We start from the raw sequence: 15,189 nt of genomic DNA on the forward strand, positions 1-15,189 counted from the left end.
TTTAGGCACGCGGAATAAAAGATGCTACAGAAATCATCTTTGAGATGTCAAAAGACGAAAGAAAAGATTTCTACAGGACTATAGCATGGGGTCTGAACCGGCCTTTGTTTGCAGTTTATAGAAGAGTGCTTCGCATGTATGATGACAGAAACCATGTGGGAAAGTATGAACACTTGTAATGCTGCATGATTTCATGTAATTAGGGGGAATATTTAAGGAATTCTCTTTTTTTCTTTTAAATCAGGGTTATGACCACAGCCTTAATTGAGACAGCTATACTAAGAATTACTGTTGGGTTGTTTCCCCAAGTCCATGTTGTGAATATGGTGAAACCTCCTTATAATTAAGATCTCTTTTAGAAATTAAATTCTAAAAAACTTTGTATAGGTTTGTCAAAGTCAGCTTTCTAGTAACATTATAAAAACTAATAGTGATTAAAGATTTAGAAAGTGTGAACGCTATAAAATTCATTGTTAACATTTTTCTTACTTATTTTTCTGTCGACAGTATACCATTTTCCTAGTTCAGTGACTTGGTTTTTTAAATCACTAAATTTCTGGATACAGTGCATGGATTTCTGTTATAGGTAACTTGGGAAGGCATCATATTTTCAATGCAATGATTATATGGTGTTTTGACATACTTTTTATTTTCTCTGGGAATTTTAGGTGTTAGTATTATAGTTTTGCTTACTAGATACTGGTATTTTTTTTTGTTTGTTTAATTGTTGTTCAAGTACAGTTTTCTGTCTTTTACTCCCATCCCAGCCCACCCCCCAACTAGATACTATTTTTTAAAAAGAGCATTGCATTGACTGTATTGCATACTTGCCCACTAAAACAAGGAGCCTCTACTTTGGAGCTAGAGCATGTCAGCTGTCCATGCATGGAGAGAGAAAGTGAAGAGACCTTTACATTTTTTAGTGCCTTGTGAGAATTTACCATAGATTTTCTTTCTTGTTCTGGTTTATAGTGTCATCAATAAGTCTTTCAGAATTGCTATGATATTAGATGCCTAAACCAAACTTTTACAGGAAAAATTAGCATAGGAGCAAATATGTTTTAAATATTGAATTTTATAGAGAAAATTGGAAAGGGCTCGTTTTTATTATAGCTAAAAGTATTCTTTGTTTTTTTTTAATAAAAGCATTACTTTTTATTGATCTGCTTTGAAACTGGTTACTTTGAAAATACTATCAGTATGCTAAGTGACTGAATATTTGACTCCTTAATTGAAATTCTGATTTTTATTAAAGTTTTTAACATTCTGTTTCAATTGATCCTTTTTTAAACTTTCTTTAAATTTCTAGATATACACCTGAAGAAATTGAAAAGCTCAAGGAGTAAGTTTAAAATTTTTTATTCATTAATTCTGATAGTTGAGTTCTATTATTATTTTGTCATATATTTTTAAAGTTTTACTTTGAAATGTCAAGAGATTTTTAATAGACTGGTCTAACTTAATCCTGCTGTTAAGCATGATTGACTGTGAAAAGAGCTTACTATTCTATACCTGCAGAGTAGCCATGCCCATAAATTTACTCTCCTCCTATTGTCAGTTAACAAATCAAATGCATCCTTAGACCATTGTCAGGGGTTACAGAAGATATCAGATGGCCATCCTTGGTGGCATAAGCCTAAATCTGGGGAACCTCTACACCAGGATAAAAACCAAGGCTGTGTATGGCTCAGTTTGGGAAGTGACTTGGCCAGGTTTCACTGAGCACCGGTCTGGGCTGTTTCACTTAATCACTGCCTCGTGAAGGCTGTTTCACAAGAGACATAATTTTGCTTCATGGAGTTAGGACCATAAAGGATGAATTAATGTATTGTATGGATCATGAAAAAAGTTGAAGGTTGGTCCTGTTTAGGATGTTAAGGACTTAGGAAACTTTTTCAAATATCTGAGAAGAGCTGGTTGGGAATATTCAAAAGTGAAAAATTTGGGAATTGCCTGGGAGATTGTATCAATAACCTGAGGGGAAATTTGGTCTTTTTTGAACACATATCCAAGTTACTTATTTCTTCTCTGACCCAGGAAAAAGGCAATTGCTGCCTGTCTTTTTTTCACCCACAGACAACTGTGGACCCCCCAAAAAGGCCACACTTTCAAACTTTGGCTCTCAAAGTATTGCTGCCCACAACTTCCAAACCACTCAAATGGGAAGAAGAAGAATGAAGAATAAATGATGAAATTAAAAGGGAGAAAACAGTTGAACCCAATGCTGATTGGCAGACTCTTGTTTTAGGCTCCGGATAAAGCATGGCAATGACTGGGCAACAATAGGGGCGGCGCTAGGAAGAAGTGCCTCTTCCGTCAAAGATCGGTGCCGACTGATGAAGGATACTTGCAACACAGGTACTGGGACTGCTGCTGCTGGGGGTTTGGTCACATTGGAGTTTCTTGCCCCTTCAGATACTTCTTTCTCTTCTGCTCTGGAAAGAAAATTGCCATTCCCTTCAGCTCAAATCTTGTTTTCTAGTCTTCCTTTTTCATCAAGCTCAATAGAGCCAACTAATTATTTCTGTGCTTTTGCATAAAAGTGACACTGTTCACAGAGATAACAGCGTCTCAGTCGCATAGGTTTTAAGTCTAGCATGTTTCCGTTCGGAGCAATTCAGACCTGCCCCAGTTGGGAAGGTACTTACTTTCAAGGATTATATACACGTATTTTTAAGGCAGAAGTAATTTTAATTTAAGCTCATTTGTTGAACTTTTGTTAACAACAGCTTATCAACTCATGTTTAAGAAAAACTTTAGTTCCAAACAAGTCCCAACTTAAAAGCTGTGTTTAATGGTTTTTATACATTTTGCTTATTTTAAAATAAAGTAAATTTTCCATAGGAAAAAACCTGTAATTTGTATGTTTAAGTCCCTAGGCCAAATCACAAATGCCTATTTAATCCTTAATGTATATACATGTATAGATAGCACTGATGAACCTAAATTTTGTGACTAACAACAATATTTAGGCTCTGCCACTAAACTCTCATTTAACCTTTTGAGCCTGTTTTCTCTGTAGAATGAAGAGGTTAGAATAGGTGGTGTCATAATTTCCTTTTAGCCCTAATATTCTCTGAAGTCTCTCATCAGTCCTTTAGTAAGAAAAACAATTCTCAAGTTAAGCTTGAGCTTCCAGGAAACAAATTTCTTTCCTTACCCTCACCCCCCACCAAAGTGGAATCAGTAATATTTCCTGTTTAACCACCCCACCAGCACTATTAGCTGCAAAGTGAAGAAGACATAAATCCTACCAACTCTCATTCTCTGGTTAATGACAACTTAATGAGGCAGGAATGGGAACTTTAGGTATAGGATGTACCCCAGAGGTCCATGTGAGGTGCTGTGAGTACAGAAGCCCCTTCGTAAACAATCTGGACAAACACCCTCCCTTGATAGCTGGCCTGAGGGACTGCTCTGCACCTTAACTTTGTGTTGCTACTTACTGTTTCTGATCAAGAGTTCTCTTTTGTGCCACACCATGAGCAGCAGCCTGGGTTTGCCCTTTCTTTCCTACCATGCTAAAATAGGAGAGCAGGTCATTGTCTTGAATCCATGGTTTCCAGACTCTACCTAGCATGTAGTACAGGCAGTAAGTATTTGTTGATCAAACGAGTCTTTGAATCAAACACTTACCCCTTTTAAATGTTTCCAGAAGTCTTTAGCTACTATTAACAAAATGGAAACAAGGTGTTTTCCTGTTTTTCTACTTGAGCTCCTTAAGAAACGATCAAGAGGAACATAAGGAAGATTAACTTTGATTAGTAGGTTTATAAGTTCAGGAAAAAACTGAATTAAAAATACATGTGAATACCAGTCCCAGACTTACATTTCATCACAGTAGCTTGGAGCTGGAATAGTGGGGAAAGGAGATGGCATAAACCTATTTTTATATTTACCAAAATGGATGGGAGGCCATACAATGTTATTCCACTTTCCCCTCGCCACTTATCCCATAAGTAAAGGTCTCTGTTGAGCCTGCGCCACTTCTGCAGAGCAGGGACACTTCTTAGCTGAGCCTAAGGTAAAAGTAAGTTTCTGTGTCCATCAAGCCGTTGCTGAAGCTCTTCCCACTTAGGACTTAGTATAACTTGAGAGTACATAATTCTTTCTAGTAACGTTTTAGATAGTTTTTCTTACAGAGTCAGCTTGTGCTTTCTGATAGGATTCTCTATTTGTGTGTGTGTGTGTGCTAAGAACCTGACTAGTTTAGTAAAATGCAACTGTCTTACATTTAGTTTCCTACCCGAGTGTCACTCAGAAATACTTTTAATACTACTGCCTACTTCCCATCAGTCCTTGGAAATACAAGGCTGAGTCTGATTTGCAAAAGAAAAAAGAAGGTAGCAGTAGTATTCTGGATGATTTTCTCTTCTTGCAGGAAAGTGGACAGAAGAAGAAGAAAAGAGACTTGCAGAGGTGGTTCATGAATTGACAAGCACTGAACCAGGTGACATCGTCACACAGGGTGTGTCTTGGGCAGCCGTGGCAGAGCGAGTGGGTACCCGCTCAGAAAAGCAGTGTCGTTCTAAATGGCTCAACTACCTGAACTGGAAGCAGAGTGGAGGTACTGAGTGGACCAAGGAAGATGAAATCAATCTCATCCTCAGGTTTGTATCCTTAATCTTTTAATGGCAAAAGTTGGTTAATCACTGTGGGTCTCTTGACTGATTGTCCTCTTTTGGTTTCCCTGGGTGCCTAATGTCTGAAAAGCATCTTTTTCATAGAGAGCCACTGTTTAAGATCCTCTTTCACTTTGCGCCCACTTTTGTTTTGTTCTTTTGGTGGTTTTAGTGCTTGTGCAAAGTACCGGATTAAAGGCGTGGAGACTGAAGTCCTGTATCCACAGAACAGGCGTGGCACGGCCGAGGCAGTGCAGCTTTTCCGCTGTCCCAGTGGTGCCTCGTTTCTGGCCTAGGGGGCCACGCCACGGTGCCAGGGCTGTTCAGTCTCTTTGCCCCGTCTTTGGCCGCTGTGCTAGGACCACAAAGAAGGGGGCCCGCTCTGCAGTTTACCCACACCTTCAAACTGGGCTACTTCCATTTCATACCTATCAAAAAGTAACTTTAAGATAGCATTCCCACATTTATTTTAATTAGTTGGCTTAACCATTAAGACCAGTGACTCAAATAGGCAAAAAAAATGCCAGCAAGAAAATATTTGAGACACTGAAGTAATTAATAGAAGGTATTGCAGCTGCTCCCTACTGAAAATCAAAATCAGCATGAAAGTTAAAGCTAGAGAAGAAATAAACCATTACAACCCCAAATTTAGTTGGGTTTTATTTTGGGAATTTGACAGGGAGGGGTTTGGTTGCTGCTGGAGTGTTGTTGTTGTCTTGCCATTTTGTTTTGGGTTTTGTTTTTAATAGATTTTAAAACTAGTCTTTGTAAATAGCTCATTTCTAAACTTTTTTTTTTTAAATTTTACAAACAGAAAATCTCGGGTCCTAGAAATAACTTTGTAACACTATAAAACATTGCAGAACACTGTACAACTAAACCTGTTCTGACCTATTCTAACCCTTTAGCTACTCCCTTTCCTCTCCAGTGCTTCATCTGGTTCATTGATAATTCAGCCCACTGCTTGTACCATTAAGGAAAGGCTGTTGCTGGTGATATTTCATAGCTCTAGGCTCCTGTGATCCTTTCCCATGAGATGCTGTTGTTTCCCAACATAACAGTAGCATCTCAATGACAACCTGCCATTCCTTTCTCTCCAGAGCCATCATGAGAAGTCAGAAGAGGGTTCTTATGGAGAAATAAATTAACATCTAACAGGTGCTTATTCTGTAACCTGTAGGATAGCAGAGCTTGATGTAGCTGATGAAAATGACATAAACTGGGATCTATTAGCAGAGGGATGGAGCAGTGTCCGTTCACCACAATGGCTTCGAAGTAAATGGTGGACCATCAAAAGGCAAATTGCAAATCATAAAGATGTTTCATTCCCTGGTAAGGTAACATGTGCATAAGTCCTTCCCTTGTCTTAACCATGTTTACTCCTCAGGAGTTAGAGGTTAGAAGTTTGTCTCAATAAAGAGATATGAGTAATATATGTTTCACTTAAACCTTTAGCCCTGTTTCTTTGGAAAATGGGTTGATGTGACTAGTAATTTTCAGAGCACCTAAAATAAGAATATACACATTCTTGTTTTCACACAAACTATGAAAAGGAACTAAATTATACATATACATTTTTATTGTGCACAAAGATAAATTTTTGAAAACAGACATTTAATCAACTTTTATGAGTTGAATAATTTCAAGTAAGTTGTAATGTAGAGAAATTCTGTGATAATTTGTTTTGTAGAACAAAGGCTCTATAAATTTCTAATTTCTTTTGTTACATAAACTAGAGATGTTAAGTTGGGATTGCTTAAAAGTGAGGCATAATACACTTTTTACTTGCCTGCTGTGTACTGGGCACTAAACTAAGTTGTATAGTCTACGCAGTCAAATTTATTCCACTTAGTATTGTTCTCCAGTGCCCATTTTTCCACAAGAAAACTAGATGGTGAGTAATTTTGGCTTGATGAAATTTTTAAAATAAATTTACAAATCTGATAAAACCAAAACAATGCATGAATACTACTGTAACATGAACCCAGCCAGATTGTAGCATCACCTGGGGGGCAGCATTGATGCAGTCTGTCATGACTAGCAGAGGAGGGGAAGTGTAGAATTGGCTTTCCTGTACAAGAACTCAAGGTGGTTGCATATTGTTTGGAAAAGATGAGCTGCTGTTCTACTGTTGTGTATTAGTTTCAGAGTCAATGGATTATGCTCTTACAGTGGTTAAAACAGTTGCCCTTGAGTCCTTGGTGGGAAAGTACACTATTCATTTTTAAATGAAAATAAGTATTTAATATTATCAGTGTCTTCCTAAATAATAATAATTTTTATGAACCTGACTGGTGTGGCTCAGTGGATAGAGCACGGGCCTGCAAACCAAAGGATCGCTGGTTAGATTCCCACATGCCTGGGTTGCAAGCCAGGTCCCCAGAAGGGGGTACCTGAGAGGCAACCACACATTGATGTTTCTCTCCCTCCCTCCCTTTCTCTCTAAAAGTGAATAAATAAAATCTTTAAAAATAAATAAATAAAATTTTAAAAAAGAGTTTTTATGAAGAATCACTAGAACAAAGAAAATGTCCTATTTCCGTGTTCCTTACAATGGCTATTTTTCAACGCATCTTAGATGGCAAGAACAATATTATGTTTTAATTTTTTTAATCTGTATGATGGAGAACATTAGCAAGAATTTCCAGACAGTTGTAGCTTTTTTAAATGTTTTATTATTTTGGTAAGATTTCTCATACAGCATATAATTACTTATTCCGAATACTTTCTGTCCTTACCTCCCACCTCCTTTGCTGCATAGATGGTGGTCTTTCAGAGAATCAATGTTCTTTTTGTCTGCCTATCTCCCTTTAGTCTTAATAAAAGGTCTGAAACAGTTACATGAGAATCAGAAAAACAACCCAACGCTTTTGGAGAGTAAATCAGGATCTGGAGTTCCAAACAGTAATTCCAGTTCCAGTGTACAGCATGTTCAGATCAGAGTCGCCCGCTTGGAAGACAGTACAGCCATCTCTCCAAGCCCCATGACAGCCTTGCAGATCCCGGTCCAGATTACCCATGTCTGTAAGTGTTTGGACCGCAGGTCTCCTTGCTATGTGACCTGTATGATTTGGCTAATGACTAACACCTTTCAGTCTTCTAGAAAGTTGACAGAAATGTATCCAAGTTGATAAATGAACCCTATGATATCCTGTTTGAAAATCACTGGGCCACCTACATAATTAACATATATGTGTGTATGTAATGACTATCAAAGTTACCTTACAGACATTTAAGTTAATTGTGCCTGTCTTACTCTTAAAGTTCTAATTTAAATTTGGTTTTTTGCTTTAGCTTTCTACGGTGTAATAAAGCCTGGAGACTTTTCTTTGGCACTGCTTGTTTTTATATTCTTGAGATTGCAAAGCAACTGAAATTACCAGTCCACCATAAATATGAGAGCTACTGTTGGCTATAGATGGATTGTACATGGAGATTGCTACAATTTTCATTGACTGTTGAGTTGACCATACTTTTTGGGAAAACAGCAAACATTTTATAAATGATAACTTAATATTCATTCACAGCATGGCTTGGCTTCAAGCCACATTTGTCTGCAGCCAAAGTTTTCTTACCCCTGATTTAGGTTATTTATCTGAAATCACTTCAGATATTCTAGGCATTGTCTTAAGAATCCGTCAAATGATAAGAGAAATAACACAAATGAAGCCCACTTGTCTTGGCAAAGGTGTCACATTTCTTTCAAACTTAAAACTGTTGTAGTCAGACTATAATAAACTAACCATAAATACTCCACATGAAAAGTCAATTCCAGATAATTTTTTCAAGTGGATTTACCTACAGGTCCAACTGAAAGCACCAAAGGAGATCACATTTCTTCTAGTAAGTCAGTTCTGCGTGACCTTCAGCAGACACTGATGAATTCTGAGTCTCAGTTAACACCTATAAAGAGATTATACTATCTGATCTCTAAAGTGGAGTTCAGTCTCCCAGATAGGTGATTCTGAAATAATCTATTTATCTCTTGCTTTTGATCCTCACAACTATATGAGATAAACAAGACAGATAAAGGCTCTGAACATTAGTTTGAATTAAAGTAAGTTACTTGCCCAGGTTTAAAGAAGCAATGCCACTAGAACCTAAAACCTAGTGTTTTGGGAATGTCTACTATACTACTTCCCAGAATGTCCAAGTTCCTATCTCTTTACAAGTTAGCCTTAGTATATTCTTCTTACTTCCTAACATTAGAAATACTTTATATCCATACCAGCGGTTAGCTAATATTGACTCTGTCACAGTTACTCAGCTCTTCCCATTGTAGTGCAAAGGCAACCACAGAACATGAATGAACATGTGTGGACATTTACAAAAACTTGTAGTGGGCTGTATTTGGCTGTGGGCCATAGTTTGCCAGTCTCTGATCTATGCCATCCCAGACAAATCCATTATATTTCTTAATACCGCATCAGAAATGTAAATGAATTCAGGTTTTCAGGCAGATTATTTGGTATGAAATTGCTTTCATAATAATTTACAAAGTGTTTTGTTGTTGTCCTTGTTCTTACCACAGCCTCGACAGACTCCCCTGCTGCTACTGTTGACTCAGAAACCATAACACTAAACAGTGGAACACTACAAACGTTTGAGATTCTTCCAGTGAGTAATACCTCACAAAGTAAATATCAGCCATCTGTATGCATAAGAAAGATCTGTTGGTATCAGTTTCAGAAATGCTATATACACTGTCTAAGCAAATGAAATATAAAAATGTGACTGGCATTAAGTGCAACTATGTCCATGGTTTTGAGGCTAGTTAAAAGACAACATAAAACAGCTTTTATAAATAGTTTTTTAGTCTTTTGCTTCATCTGTATATAAACCATTAATATGTTCTTTTTATAAATGAAAATGACAGTGCTAGTGAGTAGAGCTCATACATGCCGTAGGTTTGTATTGAGTCATAAGCAGATATAAAACCAAGGATTCATATTGGTTATCTGAGCAATAGTTTGTGGAATAAACAATCTTGCAGTTTCTGAAAAGGTTAAAAATATAGTTACCGTATGACCCAATTCTAATTCCAGATATCCCTAAGAGAAATGTGTCCACATAAAAACTTACACATGCATATGTAGTATACATACTCATATTCATAATAACAAAAAAGTAAAAACAACCCACATGTCCATCCACTGATAAGTGGGTAAGTTAAAATATCCTACAGAGGCATACAAACAAAATTTGGCAGTAAGAGAATGAAGTACTGATACTACAATCAGGATGAACCTTGAAAACATACTAAGAAACTAGACACAAAATACCATATAGCTTGTGACTACCATTTATTTGAACCGTCAGATAGACAAACCTATTTAGGTAGAAGATATAGAGAAATGGGCATGACAGCTAATTTGAAAGAGTTTTTTTTGGGGGTAATGGAAATTGTTTTTAAAGTCCCAGTTCTTGCACTGTTTTCTAAAAAAGGGGAAGGCCAGAATTAGCTCAATTTTCATAAATTTAAAATAGATTGTTTTTAAATTATGTGAAGATTTACTTGCAGTGAAGAACATAAGGGACGTGAGTGCCAGTTTATGTTCTCCACAGCCCAGTCTCACAAGGTGGCCAGTGCAGCAAAAAGTTCTCCTTGAGAGCGATTTTGGGACTTCCACTAGTGTACTTACGTCTCAGCTTCCCAATCCAGTGGTCTACAAAATAGGGCTATATAAGGTAACCATTTTTCATAGGTAGAAAACAGAATATCCTTTTTCTTTTTTTCTACCTTTCTCTTCCCCTGACTAAATAAATAATGTACACATATATATTTGAGGTTCAGGTTTTTAATTACCAGGTTAGAATCAAATATTTGGACACATCTGTTCTGATTTATTGATAGAGGATGACAATAGTGCCTCTATGTCAACAAATTGTGAGCACTGAGTGTATATTAAATAAAGTACATGTATTACACGTGTACCTATAAAGTATTTAGTGTGTGACCACATGTGACTAATAAACACAATCATTAGGAAAACAGCTTTTACTCTTGTGGAGATGAAAAAAGTAACCAAATGCCTGGTGTGTATCAGGCACCATTGTAATCATTTCTGATCCTCACGGCCTTTGCCATGAGCACTCCTCAGTAAGCAGTGAGGAGACCTAGACTTCAGTGAGTCTGTACCCAGGAGGGCAGCTGTGGCTTATATCTATAAAACCACACCACACTAAAGAACAGGTTCTGTGACTCCCAGTCTATTTTAAGAGCAAATATTGAGTTGGCCAAAAAGCCTGTTTGGTTTTTCCCATAAAATAAAAGACTTTTTTTTTCCATTTTCACCAGTAACTTTATCGATTTGGGTATTTTGAGGATGCCAGCTGTCTCCTACTATTGGCTTCAGTGGGTAGAGGGCAGAGGTGCTGCTAAACACCTTCCAATGCATGAGACAGCCCCACGGCAAAGAATTATTTGGCCAAAATGTCAGTAGTACCAAGAAACTTATTAGCAAAACACTTTTGACATGTTCAGTCACAGTACCTTCTCCATACACTGTGCAAGTCTTTTTCTTGCATTTCAGTTTTTACTTCTCAAAATAAAGTATAACATGCCAAACATGTTGTGTATCTCCTTCCCTCTTTGATATTAAAATGGCTGCACAAAAATTCACCAATTTTGATTTTTTTTAATGCACACTGATATGACAGCTGTCACAATATAGCTAAGAAAATTGTTTTGAATGAAGTTAAAGACAATTAAGCACTATTAGAGCCATCTTATGGGAAAAAATTAAACTAACTTTTTGGCCAACCCAGTACTTTTCCTTTAGAACTCAAATTATTATAGAAGCTTATGGCTGTGAAAGGTGTATGGGTATTGAGTACTTTAGTTCTTTATCTGCTTTTCAAATAGGAATTTACTTTTTCCTTAAGCAGAACACTGCTAATGCTGTTTCTGTATGTTTCCTCCTAATGTAAAAAATATTTAACAGCATACGGTGAAAAAGATCTGTTTAAGTAACACTGCTGCAGTGCCTTTTCAAAAATGGAAAATGTGTTAAGCTGGGAGACTGCCGGTTTTTATGTGCTACAGAGGAAGGTTAACAAGGGGAGATTGAGTGCACTGGTTACCACACTGGAAACAGTGGCTCATGTGACCATGTCTTCGTGGCATGAAATGAGTACGACCAGACAGTAGAAACACAGAGTGAACAGCAAGATAAAGGCCTTGCCTCTCTGTTTTTCACTCCAGACCAAGTAATGACTTGAGACAAATAGTCAGGGATCCCATATCTTTCATTTTATTTCTAGTTCACACCTACAGCTGGTAAGTACATTAGTGGTTAGTAAATTAAAGTCAGTCCCCATTTTGGATATAAAGCTACACTTAATGAGTACTAGTAAGACCACTTACTTAATGGTGTAATGCACCTGTGTTGATCTTGGTCGTCTTTTTCTTTTAGTCTTTCCATTTACAGCCCACGGGGACTCCAGGTACCTACCTACTTCAAACGAGCTCAAGCCAAGGCCTGCCCCTCACTCTGACTGCTAGTCCCACAGTAACCGTGACGGCTGCTGCTCCTGCTTCTCCTGAACAGATCATTGTTCATGCTGTATCCGTATGTTACCTTACATAAATTGCTTAATTTCTAGTTTTTGTAACAAAGGTTGGCTAACTGACAAGCATCGCCATGTTTCTCTAGTTTTCAGTACTGTGAGAGAGCCCGTGGGCCTTCAGTAACAATATCTCGGGGGGGGGGGGGGGCGCCAGCGAGGGGCAGCAGGAGGGTCTATTACGGGCTTAGGTCAAGTATTTGAGCACCTATTAAGGACCAGGGTTAGTTAATATAAAATGTAAGAGCCAAAACTAATCTAGTCCATTTATTGAAACAATTCTTTGTTATTACTGTTGTCCCGGGAGTAATGTTTTACATCTCCATTCTGCTTCCCTGGGGCAGATCGCTCACTCCCTGTGTCTCCTTATATGTGATGGACTTAAATTAGGGAAATGGGGACATTAGGAGAGCAAAGGCCCACATAGGCAAAAGACAGGTTTTCTAGAAAAATCGTGGTAAGAACACTGCAGTTCCAGAAGTGAGAGTTGGGGGGGGAACAGTAGCCCACATTAGCACCTATAAATGTCCTTTGTTTGTTGCCTATAATTGGAATATGGTAGGTACTTTCTTTATTTTTGCCATTGATCATTTTTTTTTAACATTTTATAGCCAGAGCATTTGTTGAACACAAGTGACAATGTTACAGTGCAGTGTCACACACCAAGAGTCATCATTCAGACAGTTGCCACAGAGGACATCACTTCTTCCATATCCCAAGCAGAACTGACAGTAGATAGTGATATTCACTCATCTGATTTTCCTGAGCCTCCAGATGCCCTAGAAGCAGACACTTTCCCCGATGAAATTCATCAACCTAAGGTGACTGTAGAGCCATCATTTAATGATGCTCATGTATCCAAATTCAGTGACCAAAATAGCACAGAACTGATGAATAGTGTTATGGTCAGAACAGAAGACGACCTTAAACAAGAGGAGGAATCACCCTCTCATTTAGCCTGTGCTTATGTTACTGAGGTAAGTTGCACTTGAGAGAACAGCCTACGGGTTCTTGCCTTGAGCTTCCAACCTGCAGTTTGGGAAGAGCCTAGAGATAATTTATGGGGTGTGATATCCTGTGGTGCTTTCTTTTTTCTTTAGACACAGTAAAGTGCAAACCCCACCTCTGACCTCACAAACGTCAGTCAACCGGCAGTGTTGCCCTGTCCTACCACACTGTTCCACACTGAAAGCCTTCCCTTGGAAATGTTTGTTGGAACCCATGGAAGCATTTTCCTGAGGGTGGTTAATAAGCTTTGTGGTTTAGCCTAGGAACCTCATGCTACAAAAGAGCATTATTCTATATTCAAGGGACCTATAACTGAATTGGTTTTTTGAAATTTTTTGTTATTCGACTATGAAGTTACTACTTTGTCCGTTTTAAGACCTTTTTAGATTTCTTTACATTTTAATTTTAAAATGGGAATATTTGAAAGTTAAGTCCTTTCAAACCTAAACATGTTTGGGGTCTTAAGGAAAGCTAATAAGGAATATGAGACAGAATCTCATTTTTTAAAATTATTATTTAGGATTTAGAGTCTTCTGCTATAGAAGAACAAGTTGATCAAACAATTGATGATGAAACGATACTTATTGTTCCTTCACCGCATGGCTTTATCCAAGCATCTGATGTCATAGACACGGAATCTGTCTTGCCTTTGACAACACTAACAGGTACTGTAATCTGCTTGCTAAGTCTTAAAGAGAAAATCAGGCAGTTACATATTTAATTCTGTTGTTTAAGTCTTTCTTGATCAAGCAACAAAGATTAGTGATCTTGTAAATTTTGCACTTTGGTAGAATACTTAAATTTTTTTTCTTTAAATAAATTCTTGATGTGGATTAGGGACTATATACATTATATACATTTAAGAGTAATTTGAAACTTAACTCATTACAGATCCCATACTCCAACATCATCAAGAAGAATCAAGTATCATTGGGTCATCTTTGTGCAGTCCTGTCTCAGAAAACTCAAAGGATGTTGAAGATTTGGTCAACTGTCGTTAGGTAATTCTTAGAAACAGGTAGTTCAAGCAAAGAAGCCACACTGTTCATTGCAACATCTCCAAAGAAATAGGAGGAACCTTCCCCCCACCCCAGGAGGCTTAACTTACCATTCCTCTGGCTTTTAAATAGCTTCAGTGCTTAAGCTGCGTACAGTGTTGCTGCTATGACTTTTTACCTCCTTCCAATGTCATCTGAGGTCTAGTCTTATGGAAATGTACTTGAGTGGGATGGGGGGGTGGGGCAGGGGTCTTTAACTACATAGATCCCTGTGATTACTGCCATCTGTTAGCAGGGAATTCCATTCACTTCAGCCACTGAGAAAAGTTTAAAATCACCAAAGCCTGACTACTCCTTCAAAAGCAGTAATATTCACCTCTCAAGATCAGATGTCTCTATCTGATCTCAAGTAGGCCTGTTTATATTTCAGAGAGGTCACAGCATGGTCTAGAGTTTACCAGTGACCTTCCTCAAAAAGATTATCATTAGTTTGAGGCCTGACCAGCATACAAGGACACAGACCTAGGAGTTGATGGTGCAGCAGTTACTTTGGGTTTACTTATTTACCCAAGGTTAAATACCTGGCCTGGGAACTGATTTGGGCTGGGCAGAGAGGAAAAGCATTAAAAGAGTAGGAAAATTCACTACAGGTTTCTTTTTTAATTAATTTAAAGGGAATATGGATGAGAGTAATATCAAAACTCAAGAGTTTTCACTTCAGAGCCGACTGCCATCAGTTTACAAAATTAGCACTTTGAGGTCAAATGAAATGGGAAGTTCCCTTTCCTATACCGTGACTACTTCTTACATGTTTTGTGATAAGAATTCACCCAGAAAAATAGTTCAGGAGGGTATCAGAGTTTGCTGTTCACTTAGTGCATTAGCTGGGGAGGGTGTGATAAAATTTCTCCCTCTCAGGCAATTTTAAAAAACACAATTTGCTTCTGTAATGAAATGAAATATAAATTGAGTCATTCCTATACTAGAGAAGGTTA

The 15,189-nt window shown here is 37.8% G+C and overlaps 1 protein-coding gene across 3 annotated transcripts in view; it reads left to right on the forward strand.

The window, feature by feature from the left end:
• The window catches only part of DMTF1 (cyclin D binding myb like transcription factor 1), a 30,088-nt gene extending 14,918 nt beyond the window's left edge, over positions 1 to 15,170 (forward strand). For 2 of the 3 annotated variants that reach the window (XM_037129261.2, XM_037129262.2), the window contains 11 exons: positions 6 to 163; positions 1,310 to 1,342; positions 2,249 to 2,358; positions 4,382 to 4,610; positions 5,803 to 5,954; positions 7,437 to 7,646; positions 9,154 to 9,239; positions 12,038 to 12,193; positions 12,800 to 13,165; positions 13,717 to 13,861; positions 14,088 to 15,170. In XM_037129261.2, coding sequence (XP_036985156.2) covers positions 6 to 163; positions 1,310 to 1,342; positions 2,249 to 2,358; positions 4,382 to 4,610; positions 5,803 to 5,954; positions 7,437 to 7,646; positions 9,154 to 9,239; positions 12,038 to 12,193; positions 12,800 to 13,165; positions 13,717 to 13,861; positions 14,088 to 14,197 — 1,755 coding nt within the window. In that variant the 3' untranslated portion in view covers positions 14,198 to 15,170. The remainder of the gene's footprint in view (positions 1 to 5; positions 164 to 1,309; positions 1,343 to 2,248; positions 2,359 to 4,381; positions 4,611 to 5,802; positions 5,955 to 7,436; positions 7,647 to 9,153; positions 9,240 to 12,037; positions 12,194 to 12,799; positions 13,166 to 13,716; positions 13,862 to 14,087) is intronic. The other variant, XM_053672809.1, reaches the window with a different exon arrangement.
• The last annotated feature ends 19 nt before the right edge of the window (positions 15,171 to 15,189 follow it).

This window comes from Artibeus jamaicensis, unplaced genomic scaffold (assembly GCF_021234435.1).
Source record: "Artibeus jamaicensis isolate MK-2021 breed Jamaican fruit bat unplaced genomic scaffold, CSHL_Jam_final contig_787, whole genome shotgun sequence".
In the NCBI taxonomy this organism is placed as follows: Eukaryota; Metazoa; Chordata; class Mammalia; order Chiroptera; family Phyllostomidae; genus Artibeus; species Artibeus jamaicensis.